At 52.3% G+C, this 27,662-nt stretch overlaps 11 protein-coding genes and 2 non-coding genes across 13 annotated transcripts; 6 read left to right on the top strand and 7 right to left on the bottom strand.

The window, feature by feature from the left end:
* Positions 1-1,371: 1,371 nt before the first annotated feature.
* On the bottom strand, positions 1,372-1,457 carry QC764_0101720. Its single transcript has one exon. It is a non-coding gene; the product is annotated as a tRNA-Arg (tRNA).
* On the bottom strand, positions 1,449-3,953 carry QC764_611180 (uncharacterized protein). The gene is made up of 5 exons (XM_062949601.1): positions 3,801-3,953; positions 3,587-3,749; positions 3,211-3,533; positions 1,769-3,159; positions 1,449-1,708 (listed from the first exon to the last, which is right to left on the bottom strand). The coding sequence occupies exons 1-4, from the start codon at positions 3,884-3,886 to the stop codon at positions 1,803-1,805; spliced, it is 1,929 nt and encodes a 642-aa protein (XP_062798358.1). The 5' UTR covers positions 3,887-3,953; the 3' UTR covers positions 1,449-1,708; positions 1,769-1,802.
* Positions 1,619-1,700, bottom strand: QC764_0101710. The gene has a single exon. It is a non-coding gene; the product is annotated as a tRNA-Arg (tRNA).
* Positions 3,954-6,011: 2,058 nt separating the features above from the next.
* On the top strand, positions 6,012-8,530 carry QC764_611170 (uncharacterized protein). Its single transcript, XM_062949600.1, has 5 exons — positions 6,012-6,556; positions 6,611-6,836; positions 6,890-7,031; positions 7,081-8,018; positions 8,071-8,530. Exons 1-5 carry the CDS (start codon positions 6,381-6,383, stop codon positions 8,374-8,376), a joined length of 1,788 nt encoding a protein of 595 aa, XP_062798357.1. The 5' UTR covers positions 6,012-6,380; the 3' UTR covers positions 8,377-8,530.
* A 62-nt stretch (positions 8,531-8,592) lies between these two features.
* Positions 8,593-9,882, bottom strand: QC764_611160 (uncharacterized protein). The gene is made up of 2 exons (XM_062949599.1): positions 8,994-9,882; positions 8,593-8,935 (listed from the first exon to the last, which is right to left on the bottom strand). The coding sequence occupies exons 1-2, from the start codon at positions 9,515-9,517 to the stop codon at positions 8,722-8,724; spliced, it is 738 nt and encodes a 245-aa protein (XP_062798356.1). The 5' UTR covers positions 9,518-9,882; the 3' UTR covers positions 8,593-8,721.
* A 355-nt stretch (positions 9,883-10,237) lies between these two features.
* On the top strand, positions 10,238-11,926 carry QC764_611150 (uncharacterized protein; the record flags this gene model as incomplete). The annotated part of the gene is made up of 1 exon (XM_062949598.1): positions 10,238-11,926. One exon carries the CDS (start codon positions 10,238-10,240, stop codon positions 11,924-11,926), a length of 1,689 nt encoding a protein of 562 aa, XP_062798355.1.
* Positions 11,927-13,469: 1,543 nt separating this feature from the next.
* Positions 13,470-14,835, top strand: QC764_611140 (uncharacterized protein). The gene is made up of 3 exons (XM_062949597.1): positions 13,470-14,195; positions 14,255-14,469; positions 14,521-14,835. Exons 1-3 carry the CDS (start codon positions 13,974-13,976, stop codon positions 14,792-14,794), a joined length of 711 nt encoding a protein of 236 aa, XP_062798354.1. The 5' UTR covers positions 13,470-13,973; the 3' UTR covers positions 14,795-14,835.
* A 72-nt stretch (positions 14,836-14,907) lies between these two features.
* Positions 14,908-15,903, bottom strand: QC764_611130 (uncharacterized protein; the record flags this gene model as incomplete). Its single annotated transcript, XM_062949596.1, has 1 exon — positions 14,908-15,903. The coding sequence occupies one exon, from the start codon at positions 15,901-15,903 to the stop codon at positions 14,908-14,910; it is 996 nt and encodes a 331-aa protein (XP_062798353.1).
* Positions 15,904-17,659: 1,756 nt separating this feature from the next.
* Positions 17,660-18,373, top strand: QC764_611120 (uncharacterized protein; the record flags this gene model as incomplete). The annotated part of the gene is made up of 1 exon (XM_062949595.1): positions 17,660-18,373. One exon carries the CDS (start codon positions 17,660-17,662, stop codon positions 18,371-18,373), a length of 714 nt encoding a protein of 237 aa, XP_062798352.1.
* A 905-nt stretch (positions 18,374-19,278) lies between these two features.
* On the bottom strand, positions 19,279-21,191 carry QC764_611110 (uncharacterized protein; the record flags this gene model as incomplete). The annotated part of the gene is made up of 3 exons (XM_062949594.1): positions 19,279-20,183; positions 20,242-20,956; positions 21,027-21,191. The coding sequence occupies 3 exons, from the start codon at positions 21,189-21,191 to the stop codon at positions 19,279-19,281; spliced, it is 1,785 nt and encodes a 594-aa protein (XP_062798351.1).
* Positions 21,192-21,506: 315 nt separating this feature from the next.
* QC764_611100 (uncharacterized protein) lies at positions 21,507-24,896 on the bottom strand (the record flags this gene model as incomplete). The annotated part of the gene is made up of 7 exons (XM_062949593.1): positions 23,584-24,896; positions 22,755-23,505; positions 22,575-22,705; positions 22,010-22,522; positions 21,882-21,959; positions 21,640-21,817; positions 21,507-21,582 (listed from the first exon to the last, which is right to left on the bottom strand). Exons 2-7 carry the CDS (start codon positions 23,327-23,329, stop codon positions 21,507-21,509), a joined length of 1,551 nt encoding a protein of 516 aa, XP_062798349.1. The 5' UTR covers positions 23,330-23,505; positions 23,584-24,896.
* On the top strand, positions 23,617-24,465 carry QC764_611090 (uncharacterized protein; the record flags this gene model as incomplete). Its single annotated transcript, XM_062949592.1, has 1 exon — positions 23,617-24,465. The coding sequence occupies one exon, from the start codon at positions 23,617-23,619 to the stop codon at positions 24,463-24,465; it is 849 nt and encodes a 282-aa protein (XP_062798350.1).
* Positions 24,897-25,195: 299 nt separating the features above from the next.
* On the top strand, positions 25,196-27,640 carry QC764_611080 (uncharacterized protein; the record flags this gene model as incomplete). The annotated part of the gene is made up of 2 exons (XM_062949591.1): positions 25,196-26,944; positions 27,000-27,640. The coding sequence occupies 2 exons, from the start codon at positions 25,196-25,198 to the stop codon at positions 27,318-27,320; spliced, it is 2,070 nt and encodes a 689-aa protein (XP_062798348.1). The 3' UTR covers positions 27,321-27,640.
* Positions 27,641-27,662: the final 22 nt, after the last annotated feature.

The following is a 27,662-nucleotide window of genomic DNA, read 5'->3' as shown; positions in this document are numbered from 1 at the left end:
CCTATGATCGCGTAGCTTTGCCCTGATTGGTCCTACTAGCGATTGTCTGTGCGTCTTGTGCCCCGCACACGGTCCGTCCTGCCTGTTGGCTTAACTGTGACACTATGTTATAGTGATTCTCTTCTATATATTATAGGGCGCCGCCTCTGTAATCCTCCTTCCTTCAGTGCTACGGCAACTGTCGAATGCTGCAGTTAAAGTCTTCTTTGCTCTCAGTGTACTGCGCCGATAGCTATTTGAGCCTATATTTACAGGCCTCAATAGCACCTACTTTAATATATTATATATTGCGGAACTATTTATCTATACTAGCTAATTCCTCCGTATATATACACTAATAAACTGTGGACCGTTAACTTATAAATAGTCTTCGGTCCGCTCTTAATTAGCTGATGCTAGACCGTGGACCGTAAGCCTTACCGCGGTTCCCGGTCCCTATCTTATTAGTCCGTTGCTTACTTAGACTATAAGCTTCACTCGATCGCGCGGTCCAGTCTTAATTGGTTCCTCGTAGCCTTACTGTCTTTTAAAACTATAATAATATATCGAATAAACTCGAGCTTTTAATCGGCTATATTAATGTATAGTTAGCTAAATCGTAAAGTAACCTCGGCTGCTAAAGCTCGTATCGTATAGCGGATTTAGTATTTTATATAACTAATAATTTTTTAAATTTATAGTTAGCTAAAGTAGCCGTTAAAATAAAAGGTCTAAATTCGTTAGGACTTTTTAGTAGTAAAGTGGCAATTGGGAGCTATTGTAGTGCTAGCTAGCTAAGTAGTGTTAAAAGGTAGAAAATACTAGTCCGGAGGGAGTTGCGGTAGAATTTCGGCCGAAGTTAGCCTAGCTAAAACAATAAGGCTCCTTTCGGCAGTACTTAATAAGGCGGCAGAACTTTTATATATAACTACAGAATTTATATATTTTCTTATTATTTTAATATTTAGTTAAAAGTAGCTTTTAATAATTAATTCGGTACAGCTAAATAATATATAATAAATTATTTTATTATAAATATATAATAGTATAAATATAATAGTAAATTATATACTGCAGAACTATTTGCTAGCTATTTAGTTTCTCTATATATAGACCTCGGGACCTCGAAGTACTTATTATATCATAGCCCTAATTACTCCTAGCGCATTATATCCTATAAAGTACTCGTCGTGCTATACTTTTAATCACCTTAAGCATCTTGCATTCTATAGAGTGCTCGTGTGCCTTAGCGCCACAGCACTTCTAGCCAGCCCTAATTAAGTGCCTCCTAACCTTCCTAATGATTAGCTGAGGACGCCCCGCACCCCACATACTATACGACCTATTGTTGGGTTAAATGTAACAATCTGCAATTCGTTAATTAATTCAACAGGTCCGCTGGCGTAATGGCAGCGCGTCTGACTACGATATTACATTCTGCAATCAGGAGGTTCCAGGTTCGACCCCTGGGCGGATCGTTTTGTATATTTTAACTACCATATAGTAGACAACATTTTTGTTTTTGTTACCTAGGACTGGCCTACCACTGTGCAACTTTCCAAGTACTATAGTTATCCAAAGAGGAGCCTGGTCCTTTTACAGGAAAAAGTATCTAATAGCATATAATACTCACATTGGTGGCCTGCTGGCCAAATGGTAAGGCGTCAGATTTCGGTTAAAATTACCTCTGAAGATTGCGTGTTCGAGTCGCGCGTGGGTCGAAACATTACTTTTGCATGAGGGCGAGACAAGGTTATAATTTTTTGACACGGGCAAAATGCTAGCTAACATTGACAAACATATGTCCCTCTTATCCTCCCACCTCAGGCCTTGAGCTGCACCGCGCGCTTCGCCGTGGTCCCAGATCGCGTTGCCTGTCCGTTGAGTGCACTCCTGCATGTGATAGTGCCAGGCCGGTCAACCCGTCTCGAGGAGAAGGACCACAACCCACTGCCGGGAGGAGTTGCCGCCATAGCGCTGGTTGTGGTGCCCCTGTCACCGGGATAAGTTACCTGCATGTTGACCTTCCAGTCGACTAGATACAAACTGCTGCAAGTGACACCGATGGTGCCACTCTGGCCGCTCGTCCAGGTGACGGCATCAACGGACACGATATCCGGCCCAGAGAACACCGAAACGGTGTAGGTGAAGTTACCCGTGGTGTTGTGGTTTGCCGACGAAATGGCGAGCTGGAACACGTACTCGCCGGTGGGTGCAGAGTTGGCAAAGCGGACCGAGATGGACTTGGAGTCAGACGAAGGGGTGAAAGTGACAAGGTTGGACTGGGTTCCAGCAGACTGATCGGTCAACACGGACCAGCTCCAGGTCAGGGTGTCGTTGCTGCCCATGTTGTTGTTGTCCTGGTAGCCGCGAAGGGTAAAGGTGTCATCGTGACGGACATAGAGACGCTTGGTGTGAGGAACGGTGGCAACTTGGCTTCCGGTGGCAGAGATGGGGATCGTGGCATCGATACGGGGGTTGGCTGTCTGTGACTCCCCCTCGCCCGGCTCTCCAGGGGTGACCGGCCCGGCACAAGTCGAAATGTTGAAGACGGTGACGCCGGACTGGGGGAAGGGGTCGAGGGGACCAAAGATGTTGCCATCCTCGTCGGGACCGACACCACGAGTCAGATGGGACATGGCGGCATACTCGTTGATGATGGGCTCGATACCGGGAACGAGGAGCTCAGGTTGAATCCACTCGAGAATGGGAGCGACATACTCGCCCGCTACAATTCCGTTCCTGGTGACCACAGTCCCGCTAGAGGCAACCATGCGGTACTCACGCGTGTAGATGGAAGGGGTGGTCCCGTCGATGCGCGCGAGCCACTTGTTGCGTCCACCCTCTTCAGGACGGGCCTGTCCAACACCGATAGATCTGTAGGTTTCATGGCCGGTGCAGGGATCGATATCAATGGCGCTGATGGAGACGGTGACGCTGGGATCACTCGTGTAGCCGATGAACCGTGTTTCGGCCACCTCGGCGTTGGTGTTGGGAGTGTACACGCCAACAAGTGTCTCTTCCACTCTGATGTAAGCTGGGCTGCCTGTGGTGGTGATCTGAACGTTCCAGGCGACAATGTCGAAGCAGATGAGCTGGTTCTGCGCGTTGCGGAAGCCTCTGTACATGATAAAGTCTCCAGGAAGGAAAGGAGCCATGACCAACGGGTCGGGGGCTTGACTGTTTACTTTGGGTTAGTCAACAGACACCTTTGAGCCGATTCGTACTTACAAGATTCTGCGTGGGGTGCCAGCAACAACAGGCCGCTGCGAGGATGGGCAAAGTGTGTCGTTGGACGACCGAGGGACACACATGGGGAAGCCAGAGAATGAGCTGACGCTAGGGCTCTTGTCATCGGCCACCATAAAGGGGGAGGAATAGCCGACTGAGAAGACGGCATTGGGGTCGTTGATTCGAATGATGGGGCCGTTCAGAATCTTCATGGTGCCGTCGAAGTTGATCTCCTCAATATAGCCCTGGTTGATCTCCATCGCGAACTCCTGAACAATAATCTGGGCTGCGATCGAGACGCCATTCACAATGTTGCCAGCGACCTATTGTTCGGTTAGTATATTCTTGACGGTGTCGGATGATGTGAGAGACACACATTGACCTCGTATCCTATGACGGCAGCCTTTTGAGCTACAAAGTCCTTCCAGGGCACATAGGCCGCTGGAAAGGTAACCAACATGTTCTTGGGAACCTGGACTGTCCATCCATTGACCGAGATGGTTCCTCCAGTGTTGTAGGAATCATCGGTGGCGGTGGCACTTCTCAGGTCAGTGTTCAAGCCTACAAAGCCAACGTTTGGTGTCACTTACTCAACAAGAGCTCCGTCCAGCCACATGGGGATGTCAACCCCCAAGGCCCCGAGGACGAGGCAGAGAAGTGGGAAGAGCACAAGCATGGCTCAAAGTCTGGGCAGTGTATGGTTCAGTGACGAATGGTTTGATGGAACCGGTTGTCCGAGGCTGATTCCAACTGAATTCCCAAGGACAAATTCCTGTGTCTTTATACTTTTGAACATCTCAACATAATCTCGGCAACTCCAACCGGTTCAGTCATTTCACCTTGTACAACTTGTTCATAACTACATGACTATTCATATCGGCTCGACCTTCCAAGGTTGACTCATTGTAGACTACTGGGTAGTAATTCTGAACAGATCCCGAGGTACCTTCCCAATCCGACGATTCGATATTCTGGGCATTGCCGTAGAGATGGCCCCCGAGCTCAAGGGCGACATAGACATGGTGTTGTTCATGTTGATACCTCGCATCTCATTACGGAAATGGTGAGCGACTGCGGCCCAGTCGACCCACTGCAGGAGGATGTCGCTCTCGGATGCTTGGCAAGAAGTATTTACAAAGACAATGAAACCTAAGGTTCGAGGATGCTTGGCTGCTTGGTGATGACCAAGAGGTAGGTCTGTCAGTGGGTTTGCATCCCTTAGCTAAAAGCCCCGAACTGACACCCTCTGATACTACCACCGCAGAATAAGCGAGACAGGACAGACAGAGAAAACACCTATACTATACCGGCCATGTCACAAGATCGACCAAACTGCCGAGCCTCAACCACGGTTCGCCACCCGCGGCAGGCCTGGAGCGGGCCTGAGCACTGGGAGCTCCCGAGCTCTCTCAAAATAGATTCACCGTGCTGCTTCCAAAGCACCCAATAGTTCGACTCGCTCGGTTTCATACACCTTTCTAAAGAAACGAGCTCATTTCTTTTTGATGGGAGTTGGACTATCGATTATCATATTGGTTCCAGCAGCAGCAAGTCTACCCGACAGATGTCGCGTATTCCTGCTCCTTTTGTCTGTATGCATCCGCGGAGGATTGTGGGCACCTTTGTCTTTGACATGTGCAGCTGGCAAACCATCGAAGTAGGGTGCGGGGAAAGTTCCGTCTGCTCGAGTTCACTCCCAATATGTACAAGGCTTAGCGCGGGAGTAGCCATCACAGACGCCTGTCAATAATTCGGATTTAGGGTAGCATTCGTGGGTCGTGCCGTGCGGAGATGCAACCACGACGCTAACTCCGCCCCCAGCCGAGTTCGCTTGTTGTGTTCGTTTAGAAGTGCCGAACCAGAGCTGCTGCATCGACGGAAACACTCCCTCGTCAGTCAGTCGGGTCAATGTCAATCCGGCAGTGGCAGACGATACAGCGATGAAAACGTCTGACATGATGCAAGCCTTGGGCTGTATGGCGGGAAAGTTGACACGGGCTGACATGGGATGACATGAGATGACATGGGGGTCAAGGTTGTGGACATGGAGAGCTTGGTCCAATCATTTACCCCTTGCCCCTTTTCTCGCCGCAAACATGCACCATTCACGTCGTCCATCGCGCCTCGACAGAAGCTGTAAAGAAGCAAATGGGTGGAAACATGGGCTCGGAATCCGTCGGATAGCATCCTGGACACGATGCCAAGAATACGAGATAGAAAACCAAAAGAGGATAACGCCAGAGCGATCCATGTGCGGGAGTGAGGCGCTAGTAGCGCCATCGGTTCAAGTCAGGAGCTAGTATCCAGCTCTTCGGGGAAACATATGGAAGAAGCCAAGTGCAGAATCGTGCCTGAAGATTCCCTGATCTCGTGGCAAAGTCTAGACCTGAGGCCTAATGCAGGACATTGATGTTGTGATCCCGCCGTGATGCCCGCTGCTAAGCCTCAATGTATTGAACGCCAAATATACGGTCGGCCTTGGGGAAACCAAGCCGTCAACGGCCCTTTCGATGTTAGTGTCTTGACAAAGCTTATCTCGGCTAAGCAAACCACCATTTCTTGGGAAACAAACGGTCAGACTGGGGTAGGAAGATATCGATAACAATGCCTCTCTCTCTCAACCACCACGTGTGGCTGCCACGCCGCGAGGCTCCTGTTGCATGCTCTTGGTGCCAATAATCAAGGGTAAGAATTCCCCTTTTAGCACACACCGAATGCAAAGGAAGAGGCGCTGGTCAGTCACCTGGGGTCACTTTATGACTGATGCATCCACCACAAGGATCTTGGCCAAACACCCCAGCGTGATATTGAAGGTGGTGGATGCATCCACGCTTGCACTTTCCTCGGATTTGAGTTCATGAGGTCTACAACTTGACGACTCAAGGAAGTTCTTGCCGTCTTGCCCTGTGCCCACCACCATCACGACCCGATTGACGAGACTATCGGTCCACTAGCACCATCACATTGTGAATGGAGCTGTTCAGAATCCAAATAGTGGCGAGTTGAGCCCAAGCGGCGCAAGCCGGGCGTCAAAATGATTCACTGCTCCTGGGACTCCACCTCCCGAGTTGCGAGGGTGTCGTGAGGAGGGATAAAAGAACCAGACTTCCTGCGTCTGGGACTCGAAAGATATCTCTCCTCAAGCGGCTTCCTCCCTTCCATCTCCCGCAATGTTGTCCATCCTCACTTCCGCTCTTCTCGCCGTCTCGGCCTCGCCTGTTGTCTTGGGTCGGGCTACGCCTGAGCAAAAGCACAAGCTGGTCGCCAGAAAGGATTGGGAGAGTCCTACCTATTCCTGGCTTTACCAATTTCCTCTGCCTATTCCTCCGGTCAAGACGCCCAAACTGTGAGCTTTTCTCTCATAACCTTTGCTTGACTTGGGGTATTGATTCAATCATAGGACCGTTACCAACCCAGTGACTGGTAACCCCATTCACTATTACGAGGTTTACATCAACCGGTTCACCCAACAAGTGTATCCAAACAAGGGCCCCGCAACTCTTGTTGGCTACGACGGCATCTCTCCCGGTCCGACCTTTGTCGTAGAGAGAGGCCATGAGGCTGTTGTGCGCTTCGTCAACAATGCCAGCATCGAAAACTCGGTCCATCTCCACGGGTCATACTCTGTGAGTCTCCTTGTCGTGGCTTTGATGGCTGGTGACTGACATTTGTCGAATAGCGCGCTCCTTGGGATGGTTGGGCAGAGGATGTGACCATGCCAGGCGAGTTCAAGGACTACTACTATCCCAACCAACAGGCAGCCCGTTTCCTGTGGTACCACGATCACGCATTCATGCACACTGCTGAGAATGCATATTTTGGTATGATGGCCATCCCTGCAGCTTTTTTTTATCCGCTGACACCTACAAGGCCAAGCTGGGGCCTACATCATTCATGATCCTGCCGAGGACGTCCTGAACCTTCCCTCAGGTTACGGTGTTCATGATATTCCTCTGGTGCTCTCTTCCAAGCAGTACAACAACAATGGCAGTCTGTTCACCACCAATGGTGAGACGGACTCGCTCTTTGGCGATGTTATCCACGTCAACGGCCAGCCCTGGCCATATTTCAACGTTGAGCCTCGCAAGTACCGCCTCCGCTTCCTCGACGCTGCCGTCTCCCGCACCTTCAAGCTCTACTTCCAGCGTCAAACCGGCAGTTCAGCCAAGATCCCTTTCCAAGTCATTGCCACAGATGCCGGCTTGATGACCTCACCAGCCACCACAAACGACCTTTACATCAGCATGGGAGAGCGGTACGAGGTTGTCTTTGACTTTTCGCCATTTGCTGGCCAAAACATCACCTTGCGCAACACGGACGACGTGGGCCAGGACGACGATTACCTCCATACCAACAAGGTCATGAGATTCATCGTTGGCAACACCCCAGTGACCGACACCAGCTCCGTTCCCAGCACTCTAGCTACTGTCGACTGGCCCACCCCTGATGGAACCGGTGTGGACAGACACTTTAAGTTTGACCGCTCCAATGGCGAATGGCAGATCAACGGAGTCGTCTTTGCTGATGTCAACAACCGTGTGCTTGCCAATGTTCCCCGCGGCAAGGTTGAAATTTGGGAGCTCGAGAACGGCGGCGGCGGATGGAGCCACCCAATCCACATTCACCTGGTCGACTTCAAAGTCTTGTGGCGTTCGAATGACGATGGCAGACCGGTCTACAACTACGAGGCCCAGGGTTTGAAGGATGTTGTCTGGCTTGCGCCCAACGAGATTGTCAGAGTGGAGGCCCATTACGCCCCATGGGACGGAGTCTACATGTTCCACTGCCACAACCTGATTCACGAGGATGTAAGTATTCTTCTGCCCGTCGCCCTGAGCGCAGAGCTAACCTTGACACTAGCACGACATGATGGCTGCCTTCAACGTCACTGCTCTGACTGACCTGGGTTACAACGAGACCGCGTTCCGTGACCCCATGGAGGCCAGATGGAGAGCCGAGCCGGTCACGGCTGCCAAGTTCACCACGGCTGCCATCACCGAAAAGATTCAGTTCATGGCCAGACTGCAGCCCTACAACAATGTCGAGGAAGTCTTGGAGGTTCTCGACGAGTACTGGGCCACGCACAGCAAGCGTGACGCCCAAGACCCTGCTCCCAAAACAAGAAGAATGAGAATTGAGGGCGGGAAGGTCAAAGAGGTCCGGTGATATAGTAAGGAATGATATTTGGAGTGGGTGCAGCGGTATAGGTACGGGTATGGTTTTGTAACAGTATGTACACATATGGTGGGAGGCAGGGTACATAGCTTTTAGGGTAACGATGCAATGTCGAGTTTTACGAATCCGTTCAGAGACACATGAGTGGCCAACTTTGGCATCCACCAAGCAGTCACGTCGCCAGGATCAAAGTGATGGAAACCTCGAGCATCATGGAGGCCAAGGCAATGTCATGTTTACTACCCCTAATCCCCTGAGCCATGACACCACAATTTGAGCACCCAACGAGACAGCTTTTGTAGGTATCTGATATATCATGATCATCAAGTCATCAATCTACTCCAATGTCCACAGCTCACCCGTGGCCTGGGCCTCTTTGACGAGCTCGTTGTAAATGGCGAGCTTCTCCTCGTAAATCTTGACCCAATCCTCTTCCTCCTCTCTCTTGCTGGCTCCGCTCCCACCAAACGCTCTAACGGCAGCATGGTAGACATCCGCCAGAGCACGGCAGACGGCACCGTGGCCGTTGGAGCTGCACTGGTAAAGAAGACTGCGACATGGTTAACATCCATTCAATGGGCCCGTAATTCCACAAGACAGGTACATACTCAACCTTGAACTTGTCATCGATCCTCTTGCGGTTGGCATCCGTGAACCGGCTTTGCTTCTTATAGTTTCTGTAACCAAAGTCGTGGCGGTGGCAGGCGGGAGTAAATGGGAAGCCAAACGGGTTGTCGGGGGAGTTTGAGCAGCCATCCGAGCTCCAGTCCAGAGACGCCGGGTTGCGGTTGTTGCGCCTGACGGTGAACTGAGGGAGGGTCAGAGTGAAGATATAGTTGTCGGTCGTGGCAACGGCTGTCTGTCTGGACACGATGCCCGACGATTCGGCCGCGGGCAAGGCCAGGACGGCGGGAAGAAAAGCGAGGAGGGAGAGTTTCATGGCGGCGGCTTTGAGAGGGGGTGAAGAGGATGAGGAGCAATGATGAGGTCTGGACGCCCATGGTATGGTTTTATACTTGATCCCTTTCTTCGTCTCATCCTCACAACGACAAGGAAACCATCGGCGGTTTCCGACCAACTGCTGGTCGTCGGTCACAAAACGGGGTTCTCGATATGGACGAACCTGCCTCATCCAGCAATGCCAACCGAGTAGGCCATGTATGACAACGGTTCGGGATGCCACGCTGACGATCAACTTTGCCGGATGCGGCAGGCCTGACAGTGCAAGATCATGGTGATGCAAAAAGAAGAGCACGTCAAAAACGTGCGATGATGGCTGGCTGGGTCATCAACACGGCCGAAGCTGGGTTGTGTAGACATTTGCGTCGCAACGAATGGGTCACGTATGCCCGTGTGCGGTTAAACAGCGACCTGGTTGGCTAAGAACAGATTGGCCAAGATGGCGAAGTGGTGATTTCAAAATCTAGCTTACTAGACTAGTTGCTCCGATTCGGGGATGCTTGTGTCCGATGTGACGGCGGACTGACAGTACCGAAGGTTAAAAGTCTGGTTCAAAGCTGGGCTGGGACGGTTGGAAATGGCGGGACACTCTCGTTTCAAACACTTATAATTCCTACGGGTCAAATCCCAACCCCCAACCCGAAACCCCGCACTCGCTTCTCGGCGATCAGGTACCCGCAACCCAAACAAAACACGTGGTGGCGTTTGTTGGCTCTTTGGGTAAAATGACGTTTGAGCCCAAGGTCACCAGTCATCAAACAATCCCCTCCGAACTGTGGCATACAGCGTTGCAAACACTCGCCAAGAGCGGCCAGCATCTTATCAACCAGTCTTGGGCCCAGGCTCAAAACGGCAGGCAGTCCAGGATACCAAGACGCGTGAATCCGCCACGATGGGGCTCCAACCTCCCCCAGATAAGACGGAAGACTACTACGACCTTGGCGACTTTTACATGACCATCACCACCAGAAGCCACGATACACAGATATGGTTCAACCGTGGGCTCGTGTGGTGCTACGGGTTCAACCATGAAGAGGCCGTCAAGTGCTTTGAGCGGGCGGCTCTGACAGACCCCGACTGCGCCATGGCATACTGGGGTCTTGCTTATGCCCTGGGTCCCAACTACAACAAGCCGTGGGCTGCCTTTGATGACGAGGAAGGAAGCCGAAACCTGCGGCGGGCCAGAGAAGCTGTGGTTGCGGCATTGGCAAAGGCGGCGGCGGCGGCGCCGGTGGAGCGAGCACTTGTTGAGGCTCTCCAGCATCGGTACCCACAAGATCGAGGAGAGGCTAAGCAGGGATACGTCTGGAACCACACGTTTGCGCAAGCCATGGAAGTGGCATACAATGCTCACCCAAGCCATCCCGACGTGGCCGCCGTCTATGTCGACGCCTTGTTGAACCTGACACCATGGGACCTCTGGGACTTGCGAACAGGAGCACCGACCAAGGGGGCGAGGACACTGGATGCCAAAGCGGCCTTGGATGACGCCCTCTCCAAGCACCCAAACCACCCTGGAATGCTTCACCTTTACATTCACCTCATGGAGATGTCGGTCCAGCCCGAGCTTGCCCTGAACGCGGCCGACAGACTGTTGGGCATCATCCCCGACTCGGGCCATCTCAACCACATGCCATCTCACATTTACATGCTCTGCGGAGATTACCGTTCCGCGATAACTTCCAACTCGGCGGCTGTGCGGGCGGACCAGAAGTCTGTGCAAAGAGACGGCGCCATCAACTTTTACAGTCTGTACCGCTGCCACGACTTGCATTTTCGGCTTTATGCTGCCATGTTTGCGGGACAGTCCGCAGTGGCTCTAGAAACAGCCCAGTTGCTCGAAGAGGCGATACCGGAAGAGCTTCTGAGAGTGCAATCGCCGCCAATGGCCGACTGGCTGGAGGGATTTCTTGCCATGAGGGTACATGCGCTCGTTAGGTTTGGTAAGTGGCAGGCCATACAGCGTCTCCCTTTACCAAAAGACAAGTCGTTATACTGTTCCACGACGGCCATGATTCTCTACGCAAAGGGTGTGGCTTTCGCCAATACCGGGAGATTCCAAGAGGCCGAGGAAGCGCGAGCTCAGTTCCAGAGTGCTGTCAAGACCGTGCCCGCCTCAAGGACAGTCTTCAACAACCCGTGCCAAGCTATCCTAGCTATCGCCTCTGCCATGTTGGATGGAGAGTTGGAGTATCGTCGGGGAAATATCGAGCTGGGTTTTGAGCATCTGCGCAGGTCTATTGAGCTGGATGATGCTCTGCCGTATGATGAGCCCTGGGGCTGGATGCAGCCGACCAGGCATGCTTATGGGGCTCTGCTGTTGGAGCAGGGAAGAGTAGAAGAGGCCCTTGCGGTGTATGCAGCGGATTTGGGATTCGATGGCACCCTTCCCCGAGCCTTGCAGCACCGAAATAATGTGTGGGCATTGCATGGCTATCACGAATGCCTCACCACGCTCAAGAGGGAAGTCGAGGCCAAGATTGTGTGGCCCCAGTTGCAGATTGCTTTAGCGGTAGCAGATGTTTCCGTCATGGCTTCCTGTTTTTGCCGGAAGATTCCAGGTGGCACCCACAAGCTGTAGACCACTGCCTTGAATTGACTGGATACTCGAGAGACGGCTTCCCCTTTGCCTCATCACTCTGGATTGGATGTGGCATGAGTCGTTGGCATGATAGCCTCTTGTCAATCAGCGATCAAATACACATCCCGATTTTCTGCTCCAAATCCATGCCAAACCAACTCTCCCACACATGCAGCATCATGACTTGGTTATCAACCCTCGATGATGGCCTATAATAACTGGCATTAAAGAAGGGCTTCTAGATATTCCATACGCAAATGACAACAGTTCCTCACGGAGGAAAAGACTTGAAAGTGAAATGGATTAGGTATTCAGATGGTGAGCCCCACTGACCCTGAAACCTCAGGTTAAAAACTCATTGTCCGCACACGACAACACCAAAGGCTTTCGGGCCGGGAATGCTTGCGAGTACAACCTATCGCGGTGGGGTTGTACATATAGAGACAGACTACTATGCACGTTGGCCAGACTCTTGGCGGCACTCCAAACACTGCGCACGTTCTATCCCCCGGCTTTGGCCATGACTGGTAGGCCGATCCCTTGGATTCAGACATACATCCGTTGGTGGGGGTCGTCGCTCCAGTTGTAGTGGTGGTACTTGGCCCGTTTGGCAAGAGTTGATTTGTATTGAGAGATGGGGTGGAAAAGAAAACAGGTCTGCTGAGGAGAAGTGTACCCCTATATGGAAAGCCACCTCGGCCCCCTTCGTAGGTATTTCTCAAGCCACACTGGTCAGCCCCACGGCATGGCTGTCTCTCGAAGGCTCAAATAAAGATTGACATTTGTCCGCCCCAGGGTTCCAACGAGAAGCTGAACGAGTAACGGTCGACGCTCATGCCCATCTCCGGCTGTCGAGATTCTACGCTCGCTTGCTATTACACCATGCACCCCACGATTTGGCGCCGGCGGTCTATCTTGTTCCAAGTAGGAAAACGTAACCCGGTGAAACGATGGCTCAATGCTACCCTCCAGAGCTCCGTCTTTGCAGGTTTTCAGAGAGAAAAGGCTCCACAGCACGGCAAATATCCAGGATTTGGGAAGGTGTCTGCGCCCCCTCGAACACACAACACGTTGCAACACAACTGCAAAGGTAGATGTAATAATGGACAGTATCTTGACAGTGGTGTACCTATCTGGCTGTCTTGTGGTGCAGCGAGGTCCGAAGACGAATGAAAGTCTGCGGGAGATCGTGTTGGTGTGTTACTCTCGGAGACGGCAAGGAGGGGTTAATGCAGGAACTCGCCTTCAAATATCGACCTGGCTTATGGAAAATTCCTCCAATTTTCAAAAGATCAACACGCTGATCGGCCTCCCAGAGCTACTTGGTACATAGACACTGGGCCGCGGCCGGGTAGAAAGTTGGTTGAGGAACCATGGATTTCCTCTTGCCCAGATGCAAGCTTACTTGTGTCATCGGATAGTTGAAAGCGCATTCCGGTCCAGTTCACCGTCTTGACAAATGAAGCGGGCATCGCGATCAGAGTCCCTCGCTAGCATGGACCGCGAGCTCGACCTCGAGACGGAGAAATTCTCGATTCTATACCTTGGTCATGCTTCACAAAAAGGTCCGTCCGTAAGGGCAAGGGGCGGCGCATCGAGGTGATTTGGGATCAACGCCCGATATAGTGGTGGCAGATGATGACCAGCGGCCACGTTTGTTGAACGAGAAGGGCCGTTCGGTAAGATGCCAAGTTCGGCGATGCTACCTGACTACCTATCTTACCTACGAGGCTTCTCCACCACACTACGACGAAAATGCGGGGAATGCCTGTCTGCCATCTTTTGCGCCCTGAATGGTGGGAACTTCCGATTGTGGAACATACCTCCGAAGACTGAAATTCAAGGTACAGAATCGCCAGGAAACGAATGTGGTAGCCTCAAGGTCGTGGTGTAGGCGATATGGGAGTGTACCTCGATCACATCTGCCATGTTGTACGGGAGATGATCATGTATAAGAAGACCAGGAACCCGTCGACTTGTTGTCCCGCTTTTTAGCAGCAGGCATCCCTCCATCTACCTACCTTCCCATCAGTCCCATCTCTTCATCATGCGTTTTCTCACCACCATTGTCGCATTCACCGGGTTGGTGACTGCGCTCCCTAGCCGCATTGAAGAGATCAGGTCGCTGGACCTCCTCGAGGACCTCTCAAAGAAGCAAACTCTCGAGACCCGGCAGAGCAGTCAGACCAGAAACGAGCTCCAGACCGGTGGGACTTGCCCTCCGATCATCTTCATCTATGCTCGCGGCTCCACTGAGGGCGGCAACCTTGTAGGCGCCGAATACCTGCTGCAACCTTTGGACACATGCTAACTCGCCACCACCGACAGGGCTCGTTGGGACCGTTGATCGCCGACGTGCTCGAGGCAAACTATGGCGCCAACAATGTCTGGATCCAGGGTGTCGGTGGCAACTACAAGGCCAACTTGCTTGACAACCTGCTTCCGGACGGCACTACAGCAGCGGCCATCGCAGAGATGAAGAACCTCTTTACCCTGGCCAGCACCAGATGCCCATCGGCAAAGATTGTGTCTGGTGGCTACAGGTGAGCAGAAGCAAGTCCACATGTCCATGTATGGCGCTGACATCTCAACAGCCAAGGCGCTGCCCTCACGGCTGCTGCCATCCGTGACAGCACGGCCGCCATCCGGGAAAAGATCAAGGGAGTTGTTCTGTTTGGCTACACCAAGAACCAGCAGAACAATGGTGGGATCCCCAACTATCCTTCCAACCGCCTCACGGTATTCTGTGAGAGTGGAGACTTGGTGTGCTCAGGGACATTGATTGTGACACCTGCGCACGGCGAGTATCAAGACGAGGCTCGCGATCAAGCACCCAAGTTCCTTATTGCTCGCATCAACGCCAGCTGAAGGGATTATGGGATGGGAGGGAGATAGGCTCCAGGTCATGGCTGGATCAGAACTTGGGCTGAATGATGTGATGCGTTATGAAGTTAATCAAACTCATGTTTTTCAATTGGACTCTACGGAAATATGCTGGCCAGTACGTTGCCATAATCCCGATACGATAACCCCATCTTTTCGATATCGTAGTCGTTCCAGTACCCTCCTCCGGCAAGGGTACTTTGTTGATGCCACTGGGTAAGTCGGGTTCGCGCCTGAGCAGCAGTGGCGCCGTAAACCGGTTTGGAGTCATTGATGACCCAGATCAGAGGAACAACCTTCATACCCAAAAATGTCTGCCATCCAGGAGGGTTATTGTATGCCCCGCCGTCGTAGCATTGTAGATACACCCGATCAAGCAGCCTGTCTTGTTCCTTGAGCCCCTGATTAAGTTGATTCTTCACGTTAAGCCAGAACTGGGCGTTCGTATATGGCGCGATGGTGTATTTGTATCCGATCTGGCCCAGCATTCTTCCAAAGGCAACCGAACTGTTGAGATCATAAATGGATTCGTCGTCATTGTTGACGGCATCAAGCGTCCAAGCTTCCTTCAAGGCCTGAAAGTTGCGAAACAAAGGCGTCTCTGGCCCTGGGCCTGGTGTCATTATGAGGTTTCTCACATTCTGGGCGTTCATCGAAATCTCCAGCCTCGTGACGCCGGTTTCCCCCGTTTTCAGCGAGCGCACCTTTTGGGCCAGAGCATCACCCCCAACATAGACCCCGCCAGAAGCAATTCGCACATCTTGACTTTCAGGCGTGTTGGAATAATACATGATGTCGCCATTGCTCAAAATGCCCACGCCAAACATGATGAGAGTATTAAAGCCCGACGTCTTGAGGGCTGTTGTATTGGATTTCATGACATCTTTGAACAGAAAAATGCTTCGAACGCTGGCTGCCAGAGCAAGATGCCAGATGATGGGGAATAGGAACAGGGATCGCATTGTCGGATTTTTTTTTTTGGCATGGTGAGCCGTGGAGTGGGTGATTTGAATTGGTGGGGGGGTGGATGATTGAAAGATATATCGAGAGTTCCAACTGAAAGCAGCTCTGCCGGCTCCGTTGTCCTGCTCCATTGGGACCGGGAAATATTCTATCGTATATTAAAACGAAACTTGAGACGGGGAAATGAAACGTTCGAGATTTGGTTGGAGTGGTGGGTAAATCAGACCTTCGGCAGTTGGTACAAGACATCCATTCAACATGGTTGCTGGGGGATTAATGAGCTTGAAATTTTACAGCCGCCTGGTTTACTGTATGATGGTGTCCCTGCTATCTTCGGTTGGAAGTGACTATTGCTGTGCTAAAGCAACAACAGGTCCAATCGGCACCTGCTCGACTGATGAAGGCACCATTGCTTGGTTGACGACCTTTGACCGGTCGATCAAATGGTGTAAGCAAAAACCGATCGAGAGAAGAACAGAGCTCCAGCATTGACTAAGGGAGAAGCTCTTGTAGAGGGGGGCGGCATCGCAGAAGTAGGAGCGACGGAAGGAATAGAGATAGAAAGGCAAGAAAGAAGCCCTGCTCTAAAAAACAGGGATCAAACCAGGCGGATTCGACTGGGGTGAGGCTTGTCCCAAGGAGGTCAAAATCATGACTCGGTCGAGGTAGCCTTATGAGGGGTCGGCTTGAAAGGGGTAGGTAGGTTAAAGGAGGACTCGGCCAAGGAGAGCCCCCTAGAGAGGGTCTTGGATGAGGGCAGCATAAAGGGATGCAAACTCAGAAGATATGGAATCGGACGAACTAAGCACGAACATGAAGGCAGACTTGGGGGGTGCAGACTTGATGGAGGCGGGGTGCTCGGACAACTCGAAGAGGGCTTGGAGAAAGAGGCTTGATGCAGGTGGTTCCAGTTGTGGAAATGAAGTGATAGAGCGAGCGGTGGATGATGAAAGCTGACAGAGATCTGCTACAGCTGGGGTTGCAATGGAGGAGGAGAAGTTGCACGCTAGACTTGGTCATGTATGGACAAGAATCAATATTGATTCCCGTACATGTAGGTATACCACCAATAAAAGACAAAAGATTAACGGGATGGAGCCCCAAATACAAGGTACGTAAGCAGTTATCATTAGGTATCATAACTAGGGGCGGGGGTTGATTTCGAGCGTTGTCGATTGGAAGAAAAGTCCCATGACCATGACGAGGGCGAGTGAGGTTGCTGGGTGGAAAGAGTCCGAGTGGAACATTGAATTGCGAGCAAATAGATGATCTTGCTGGGAAGCTTGGACGCACTGTAGATAAGCAACAGTGAGAAAGAAGTGCAAGCGGGGCTTGGTGCCTGTCACGTCCTAAACAATAGCTGAATGCTACCTACCTACCTATCCTCACTTGCCACCTCCACTGCCGGGTTCTCATGCGAGGCGCCATTCAATAGCACTCTGCAGGGTGACATATCACCATCATACTAAGGGTCTCTGTGCATATGCCTGGATCTTTTCGAAGGGCGATGTCATGAACTTGGGCGCAAATAGACGCACTGCGGGAATTTTGTGTTGATTTCATGTTACCTATTGTAGGCAGAGTGGGTAGTGCGCGTCAGTACGGTGGGTTCGTGTCAGAAGGTGTGGTATATCAAACAGTAAAATCGAGGGGGGAGAATGGTTGTTTTCTCTTGCTATGATAAGGTCCCAAAAACTCCCAATTTAAACCACCCAACGGTGGGTTCATTCCACCTTCCCACAGTAGCTGCTATTCATGTCGGTGCCATCTTCATCCTCTCCTGTGAACTTCATGCTCCCTGATCTTCAAGTCCCGCGACTGATATTGATCATGAATGCTACGTCCATCGGAGTGGCCCCTGAAGGTCATGTCTCTGCACCTTTTCCAATGCACTCTCTTATAACCCCTTTAATTGCTGTCCTCTTTATACACCGCATTCTTCTGATCATCCAGCGCATCTATTTCCACCCTCTCTCTTCGTTCCCGGGCCCAAAATTGGCAGCTGCAACATCTCTTTACGAAACGTGGCATGCCCTCTTTTCACGCTCACCACTGTCATGGCCTGAACACCAGCGATTTGTGCTGCACCCCAAATATGGCCCTGTTGTGCGCATCCGGCCAAATGCCTTGCACATATCTGATCCCGACGCCTTTCGAGATGTTCACAAGGTCGGCAGCAAGTTCACAAAAGCAAAATACTTTTACGTTCCCTTCCGCCTCTCCAATGCGCTTTTTGGTTCGACGGACCCGGATTTCCACCGAAAAAGACGTTCGCTCATTGCACCCATGTTTGCCAAGGGTGAGGTGATCAAGCTCTACGAGGGCTTGGTAAAAGGCAAGCGGGAGATGATGGTGGGGAACATCAGGTCGTTCCTGGAAAGTGGTTCCAGTGTGGTGAACATGAAGAATGCACTGGCTGGGCTAGTCCTTGATGTCGCGGCAGAGGCCATCTGTCAGACATCCTACGGGTATGTTTGTTTGATCTTGGTTGTTCAAAAGCCTGCCTATGCTTACCGTGCAACAGCTTGTTGGAAACTGACACGCTCGAGGCACACCCCCTTACGAACTCAGTCGACATGCTCGCCCAGTCCTGGACAATAGTCAAGTACTTTCCTCCTGTCGTGCCGATTCTCGAGGTCGTCCCTCAATCCATCATGACAAAGTTGATCCCTGCTGCCACCGGACAAGCCATCATCAGAAACACCACAGCAGTCGAAGTGTTTCGAATTATGAACGAGCAAAAGAGGCCTGCTGAAAAGCCAAGAAGCAAAGAGTCATCAATCATTGCTAGGCTGTTGGATTCCCTGGACCCAAACACTGTCATTGCCGAGGGGTACACAATACTGGGAGCAGCATTGCACACTACACTCTGGTCGCTGACCCGGACTGCGTACTTTCTGGGCGCCTACCCTGCCGTCCAAAACAAATTGTTTTCAGAACTGAAAGCAGCCTTCCCCGACAAGGACTCAGACATCACCAACGCGTCTCTGGAGGCTCTGTCCTATTTTTCTGCTTTTATGAAGGAGTCTTTGCGGCTGGCACATGCAATCCCTGGGGCCATGCCTCGTGACACGCCAGCCCAGGGAGCTGTATTATGTGGATATGACATCCCCGGCGGCACGGTTGTGGAGACAGACAACTATCACGTTCATCACAACGAAAAGATCTTTCCGGATCCGGAAAGGTTCGAACCTGAAAGATGGCTCCCCGGAGGAAGCTCAAGGGGCATGGAAAAGTATTTGGTACCCTTTGGTATGGGCAACATGATGTGTGTTGGTTACACGCTGGCCAATCTGAATCTCAACCATGCTGTTGCGGGCGTGGTGAGAAACTTCAAGCTGGATCTTACAGAGCCTCTCCGGAACCAAGGGTTTCCCTTTGTGATGAATTGGGTTTCTGTGTACCGGGGGCCCTCGCTTGATTTTGTTGTGGATGAGAGGGACAGCTAGGGATGTGCAGTCAGAGGAGCTAGGATACATTGTGTCTTTGTCAACTCGGGCCTGATCTCACATTAGCATCCCCAAAATGTTCATAACAGGCTCCAACACCCACAGCACCAAGCTGATGCACCCAAAGACAGCCATAGGCAAGCCAGAGAGTGTAACATGGCCAAAGAACCCTCCTCTTCGCTCAACCGTGGCCCACAGCTCCTCCACCAAGACGTCCTCTGCACCTTTCCACTTCCATGGGCCCCTCAACCGGAATTTGGTGTTGAAGTTAGCTCCCAAAGCCCATACTAGAGGCAACTTGTACCACCCGCCATTGCGTCTACCCTTTGACGTTTGATAAGCCCATCCTCGTGATAAAACCTGGGAGAATCCTGTTGCAGCTCCCATGTCAAGTGCAAGCTGATATGCATAGCTCTCGTGGTCCACTCCGTACTGGATTCGCGATCTGTTGTTCATTTTGAGTTTGTAATGTGGCTCATCCGTGATGCTCAAGGGCCTTGGTACTAATGCAGGGCGCAAAAGGTTGACAACCCAAAGTTGAGCTTGTAGTTCGGACAACGGCGGTATGGCGCCAAAGGATGGGCGGATAAACCCAATAAAAGCAACAGAAGGATTTGTCGACTTCCAGATGGATCGTGTATCAAGGCTTTCTGGCGTAGGGTAATCATCGGATAAGAAAGAAAAAGTCTGTGTGTATCCTGTTGCAAATATCACCACATCAGGCTTGATCCTTTGGCCCTTCAGGCGGTGGAATTCGGGACGGTTGTTGCTCCGAAAATGAACGATGCCTTGTTCGTCAAAGTGGGTAGGCCAGGGTGCCAGGTCAATGTGTCGACCACCAGTCTCTGCTAGTGGCACCTGAATGAGGGAAGACCTGATTCTCTGGACAATGGACGATTCCCGTTCTTGGCGATATGGGGCTGATAGATATGGCATGACCTTGTTGGATTTGTTGAAAAAAACTAGTAGAAATGTCAGCTTCCGAGCAACGGGATGGAAGAAAAACACAGAGACTTTTACTGGCGTGATACCGCTCATCCGATATCCCCCCTATCCACTGTGCCATTCCGTACTTGGAGCCACCAACCAACCAAAGGGTCGATTTGATAAAGATATCATAATAATGCCACAGCAACATTTGGTCTCTCAGACGGCGGTGGACGTAGGCCGTGTCAAAAAGACTAGCACTGCTGCTGTCGACCGGCACGTTGAGTCTGTTCGGGTCAGGCTTGTTACCAAGAATGGGCAAAATGACAGGATCAGGAATTCTCTTGGGCGCGCACAAAAATCCATCGCGGTGGCTCATCAAGACTCTTTTGATAGGGCTGTGCATGGCGAGGTATCCCAGATCCATGGCCGTCTCGCCACTACCCAATATAAGCACCGTTTTCCCCACTCCAAACTGGCTCCTATTCTTGAACTCGGACGAGTGAAAGACTTTTGATACTCGGTCCACGCCGTTGATGTTTGGGATATTCGGAGTAACGTGGAGTCCGGTACAAATGGCCACGGCATCGCATTCATGTTCTGCAGTCTGTGGACCGTCTTGCTGCCGATAAGTAATGATATGGCCCCTGTTCCCGTTTTTGCGGATCGAGACAACGGTAGTCGAAAGTTTGAGGTGCTCCCAAAGCCCAAAGTGTGTGCAGTAATCGTTGAGGTACTCGACATAACGGTCAGTCGAAAGGAAGTCCGGGTCGGAGTCCTGAGGCCTAAAGTCGGAAAATGTCGTAAGCTGTTTCGAAGATACAAGCTACAGTACACTTGGTGAGCCGGTGAGTGATCAAAGCATCCTGCAAACATACCTCTCCATCCTCATATGTGCGATGAGCAAACGTCCCCCCCACCGATGACTCGGACTCGAACAAGATCGGTTCGACAGGGTCAGAACCCAGAGAGTCACAAGCTGCGAGCAGATACTTTAGTGTCACTAGACCCGAAGGCCCGGCACCGATGACTGCCACCCGCATATTGTTTCAGAAAAATGGAAACCTGTGCGAGGACCGTGGAGGTGACCAGCCTGTGAGAACTGGAATCTGGAGCTTTCATATATGACCAACCGTTACCTGAATATGTCTAGTCTGTCAGCATCCTCAGAGCCAAGCAGCCAAAAATACTAGCCTGTGACAAATACACTTGCATGCATATATCGGCATGATTGCGACATTGGACACTCGGTTCAATTTGCCAAAAGCTGATCCTTCTCTATCCAGCAGACATTCCCGTTTCGAAACCTCAGCAACTCAAATCCAAACAGGGCAAAATCACCCAACGTGTACATCGACTCAAGTTGCTTCCAGTGGTCTGTTTTCCATGGTCTGGCGGAATGCCTGCAGTGCGGCTCGGGGTTGATCCGAGGATCTAAGACGGCCAAGTGTCAGCGGCCAGAGTGTGATGGACCAGACAATAAAAACTCACACAAGATGCCCCGCACTATACACTCGAAGCCAGCTCAAGTTCTCGACCGTCTTGAACTCGCCGAAAGATGTTCCGTTGACTTGATAGGCGCTCATGCCTCTCTTAACAAAGTCAAGCTGCCCAGAATAGTCAATCGCGTTCGCAACAGCAAGATTGCCCATCCAGTTGCAAAGATAATCTGCGCCAGACATGCATGTCAGCTTCATTGACAGATAAGGAAACCAGGCCAGGAACAAACACACCGGCATCCCCGGCCCACAACAGCACTCTCACACCTGACTGGACAACCTCGCTCAGCTCACCGAGGAAGGATCTCGATGCTGTATCGCTGTCAGCGCGGCGTAGCCCAGTCGCCTAGAAAACAACTCACGGTCTCCGGTACTGTCAAACAGCCCCCAGGCGACGTCGGAACACTCGGTATAGTCGCGCTGAGCGCCAATGGCATCCTTCACGTCAGACCTCGCCAGATACTCATGGTACATATCTGTTCCTGGGATCCCGGTCCATGTGTCGACCCTTCTGACGTCGTACAGGTCGAATCGCTGGAGCTCCACGGTAAAGAGACCCAACGCATCGTAACAGGTGTTATGGGCATGGTTGCAATCTTCCGCTGTTCCTGTGGTCACGGTGCAGTTTTGCAACGCCGGAACGCATCGTTGTTGGTATAGAGTGATTCCAGTTGAATACTGTGACTGATTCACAAGTTGCCTGTAGTTGTTGGTGAGTCCAAAATCGAGGTACGCAGGAAACTGGAGCTTGGGGTCGACCCAGCCATTGTTGATTCCTAAGGCGATAATGTCGATCTTGACTGCGTTGGAAACGTTTTGGTCTACGACCTTGTTTTGCTGCTGGATAAAGCGGACAATGTCCGGCCCGTAATGTCCTGAACACTATCAGCCTACGCGAAGTATTGCGCACCGCAGGAGGATACCGACCGCCATAGCTCTCAGTGAAGAGGCCAAACTGCGACTTGGCTAGCTCAGGCTTGGCGGCAAGAAAGGCCTGCAGAAACGTCCACACATAGACCGAGCCCTGGGTGGTGGCGTTGACTTGGCCTACCCCATAGCTTTCGTCTGTTAACCGGGTTCCCTGCGCGTTGAGACAGACCAACAAACCTGAAGCCCACACCAACGGGCTGATCAAGGTAGAGCATGTTGGCGTAGCTGTTCCAGCTCTCTTCATTCAGCACTGGGTCAGATCCCGCTGGCGATCCATCAGGAAAACGACAAGGCCCATGTTCGACAAAGAGACCAAGCATCGAGCTGCATCCTGGGCCACCGTTGAGCCACAGAGCCAAAGGGGCGGTTGCAGGGCTGTTGCGAGACTCAAAGAACCAAAAGAAGAGGTTGATGTCCTCGCTGATGCGGATGTATCCGCTGAGTTGATTCACATTGGGGGTTGTCTCGCAGATACCAGAGTTACTAACTATCGAAAGTTTGCTGTTGGTGTCTGCGTGGTAAAAGGTGCGGTAAGGGATGCCGTTCACGACTTCCTCATTCCACTGAGAAACAGCAAAGGAGCAAGGGAGAGCCGCTGACAGAAGCAGCAAGAGACCAAACAAGCACGCCATGTCGACAGTCTTTTGAAACGTGAACCAGCCGGTCAAGATTTCCTGCTCATGATATCGATCTGCTGTCGTCAAAAGAGCACCCTGGCCGGGGCATGAGCTCAGAAAAGACCAGGTGTCCATGTTGTCCAGACTGTGACACACCGGTGTGCCAAAACCAATATCATTCCCGCACTGCAACACGTCAAGTCGTCGCTCCGAGATCTCGTGCCTCTCAGGGGTTGCCAAGCGAAATGCAGGTACCCTAACCCTAGCGTCCACACTCCAAACTCCACAGTGGACACATCTCCAACGCGCAGCTCCCAAGTGCGTTAGTTGAGTCATTCCTGAAACTGAGGAGGCAAAAACATTGAACGACCTCGTCTGGACTCACTCACCCAGTGATCAACCACCCAGCACGCATTTCAACAATGGCCAACGACCACTTCCTGACGCTGTCGTGCCCTGACAAGCCGGGCATCGTTCACGCCGTGACGGGCGTGTTCGCCGGCGAAAAGGTCAACATCATCGACCTGCAGCAGTTTTCGGATCCCGTCACAGAAAAATTCTTCATGCGTGTGCACTTTGGCCCAACACCGACCGAGTCGCCCGAGTTCTTGCGCCCGCACTTTGAGAAGCTGGCTGGCGAGTATGACATGACGTACGACATCCGGCCCGTGGCACAAAAGCCAAAGGTCCTCATCATGGTATCCAAGATTGGCCACTGCCTCAACGACCTCCTCTTCCGCGCCAAGACGGGCCAGCTTCCCATCGAAATCCCCCTCATCGTGTCCAACCACCCAGACTTTGCACCCCTCGCCGCCAGCTACGGCATCGAATTCCGCCACCTCCCCGTCACCAAGGACACCAAGGCGGCGCAGGAGGGCCAGATCCTGGAACTCATCAAAGAACACAATGTCGAGCTTGTGGTGCTGGCGCGCTACATGCAGGTGCTGAGCCCGACGCTGTGCGAGGCCATGAGCGGCAAGATCATCAACATCCACCACAGCTTCTTGCCAAGTTTCAAGGGCGCCAAGCCCTACCACCAGGCCTACGACCGCGGTGTCAAGATTATCGGTGCCACGGCGCACTTTGTCACGGCCGACCTTGACGAGGGGCCCATCATTGAGCAGCGCGTTGCCCGCGTGGACCACAGCCTGAGCCCCAAGGCGCTGGTGGATGAGGGATCCAACGTAGAGAGCCAAGTGCTTGCGGCCGCCGTCAAGTGGTATGCCGAGAGGAGGGTGTTTTTGAACGGCACCCGGACTGTTGTCTTTTAGAGTACGATACAATGGATGCCGTCTGCCAATATACTTGTTCAAAAACCGAGTGCCCGATTGGATGGTCGCGCGCGTGAGACTGGCTGCCCGTGTTGTCCGACGGTGTTGTGACGCGGCTGAGCAGCGCGGTTTTCCATGGTTGAACTCCAAAGTCCCGGCGACGCGGATTAGGCGAGGTGGTGGTCAACAGAGACAATGAGAGGAGGCCGAGGAGGCCCTTGTGATGAAAGCTGAGGTGGGGTCTCTTCTTTGGAGCTTGGAGGTTGAGCTTCCAGAACGTTTCCACAAGGTATGGTGGGGCTCTTAACACAAAATTGTCTGGATGCGGGGTAAACGCACTGCGGGCAGCAACAGCATCCTGATCACTGCCCAGATGCCCGAGGATCTGGCAGATCTGCAACTGACATTGACATTGACAGCTCCTCATCTGCAGGTCTTGTGCGTGTGTCAATCCACAACAGTTATCCTATTCTATTTTCCCCTACCATTTGACGATACCTTGGTAGCAGTCAACACAGCATCGGTCGATTGCGGCGTGGGGTGCCATGACATCACCTCCTGGAGCGACTGGGATCCCCTGCAGCCGGGCCCGTTGAGCAATTGCCTGGCTGCCCATTGGCCCGTTCCTCCATCGTCACTGACCTTGAAGAGAGACAGCGGTGCTGAAGGTCTTCCTCTCTCATCTTAGAGCCCGCACCCTTGAGCAAGTACGACACAGCCATCATTAACAATGGTGCACACGGGCGCCGTTGCTGCCAGCGCGACTACCGCGACAGCCTCGCAGTCGCACCCGCAGTCGCAGTCGAGCATCCCACGACCCTCCGTCAAGCGCTATCGCCATTCTGGATCGTTTCACGCCGGTGAACCATTTCCCGATCTCTCTTCCTATCGCGAATCTCCATCAAGCAGCCGCCGCCGACGAAGAAAGAGTTCTGTCGCCGGCCGTCCTCCGGCCCAGCGACAGTCGACCGCCAAATACCACACATTTCCGACCGAACCCCCCGCGACGCCCTCCAACCAGCCTCAGCAGACGCGGCCAAGAAAGAACTCATGGCTCCGATCACTGCTCAGACATTCGCCATCGGGAGAAGAACATGGAGAGGACAACAGCCACTACTTTTCACAAGTCGACGAACGAGGCTCCAGTGTATCGCCATCGCGAAGAGGCGAGGGGTCAGACAACAGCCACCACCACACGAGACCTGATACGAGTCCGAATTCAACGCCGCTACCGTGGAGACAACTGGCTTTGCTCGCGCTCCTGTCACTGGCAGAGCAGACAGCCCTCAATTCCATTGGTCCTTACCTCCCAGCCATGGTGGCCTCGTTTCCCGAGATCCCCTCCGGCCAGGAAGGCATGTACGTGGGCTTGCTCGCATCGGCTTTTGCCATGGCACAGCTGGCGACCAATCTGCTGTGGGGGTGGCTTTCTGATAGGATTGGACGCAAGCCTGTTATGCTGATCGGGACATCTTTGTTGGCTGGCTGCTTCTGCTTCTTTGGCATCTGCACCACCTATGCGCACTTGATCATTGTACACGTCGCTATGGGATTGCTCAACGGGAATGCGGCAGTAGTCCCTACGTGTCTGGGCGAAGTCACTGACAGGACGAACCAGAGCAGAGCATTTACGTGGCTTCCCGTCATCTATTCGCTTGGAAGCATTACAGGGCCCGCCCTGGGTGGTCTGTTGGTGGAGACGGATGCTGGGGTTGACGGGGCAAAATACCCCTACTTGACACCAAATCTTGTGGTGGCGGCCTTTTTGGTCGTCAGTGTCATTGTGCTAGGAATATGGTTCAAGGAAACCTTGGAAGGAGAACATGATGGGACATCTGCACGAGGCCCGCGTGGTTGGATGGGGTGGCTGAGGAGGATTGTCCAGCGGCCGTGGAGAAAACAACAAGCTGGAAAACACAGGTCGGAATCCGTCAGTTCTGACCACCAGCAAGATAGCCAAGAACAGCAGGCACTTCTCAGTTCGGCGAATACCAAGGCAGCTGATGAAGATAACGAGGATGCGAACAGTCTTACTCCGTCGCAAAAGAAGTCTGCCTTCCGACAATTGGCCAACCGAAATACCATGGCCGTCTTGGGAACCTATCTTGTCTTTCAGCTTGCCAACATCTCTTTCAACTCTCTGTACCCAATCTTTGTCTCTGCTCCTCCCCCCACCGGACGCGCGCTTGGACCGGGCATCATCGGCCTGTCCCTGTCCCTTGCAGGCCTGGCCACCATTGTCTTCCAGGCTCTTGTGTTTGAAAGACTCAAGGCGAGGATGGGGAACCTGGGAACATACCGGTATTCTCTACTTGGAATGGCGGTTGCTATGAGTCTTATGCCCTGGATTGGGTACTTGGATTCAACGCCTCACCTGGGCATCGGCAGCGGCAAGGGCTGGCTCTATAGCGAACTGGGAGTCATTCTAATCATCAAGAACATCTGCGCTGTCGGGGGGTTGAGTAGTGTCATGCTTCTGGTGAGTTCATGTTACCCCCACCACTGATATGGGCTGACCCAGATCACGTGTCCAGATCACAAACTCGGCTCCCTCCCATGAGACGTTGGGAACTTTGAACGGGATTGCTCAAACGCTGTCAGCCGCCGGGAGAAGTGTGGGGCCATTCTTGTCTGGGGGCCTGTTTACCTTGAGCATGCGTGTCAGGCCCAAGGGAGAGGCGCTCGCATGGGGCCTTTTCGCCGGTGTTACTCTTGGCGGGTGGATCTGGAGCTGGGTGATCAAAGGCCATGGGTTAGAGAGTGCCGAGTACGAAGGTGAGGAAGAGCAAGGCGGTGAGGGTGCAGATGGACAGGACGATGAGGATGTTGACGAGGAAAGGGCTGTTGGCAGGTGACACAAAGGATGACTACAAGATGAGATTCTGTCTACCTGGCGCAAAACAAGGCGATGGGGGTGGGGAGCTGTTGTCTGTCATGTTGGGGGCCATACAGAGAGGCTCTGTGTCGGGATAGAAGGCGCCTGTTACAATGATGACTTTAGGTTACTCTGTTTTCAACATCACAGAGAAGGATATCACAAGTCGTCGTTGAAACTGGGTCGTCTTCGCTTACATGTACCCCCCAACAAGTGAAGAGCTTACAAACTGCTTTGGAAAGGATTCCAAAACGCAAATAGAAGACAGAAGTGTGTTTATCATCAGTTCCGCCTTGGCAGTCACCTTCCCAACCGGGTATGG

This window comes from Podospora pseudoanserina, chromosome 6, assembly GCF_035222485.1.
Source record: "Podospora pseudoanserina strain CBS 124.78 chromosome 6, whole genome shotgun sequence".
Classification (NCBI taxonomy): domain Eukaryota; kingdom Fungi; phylum Ascomycota; class Sordariomycetes; order Sordariales; family Podosporaceae; genus Podospora; species Podospora pseudoanserina.
Note: the sequence above shows the minus strand (reverse complement) of the source record. Positions and strands in the feature narration are given on the sequence as shown.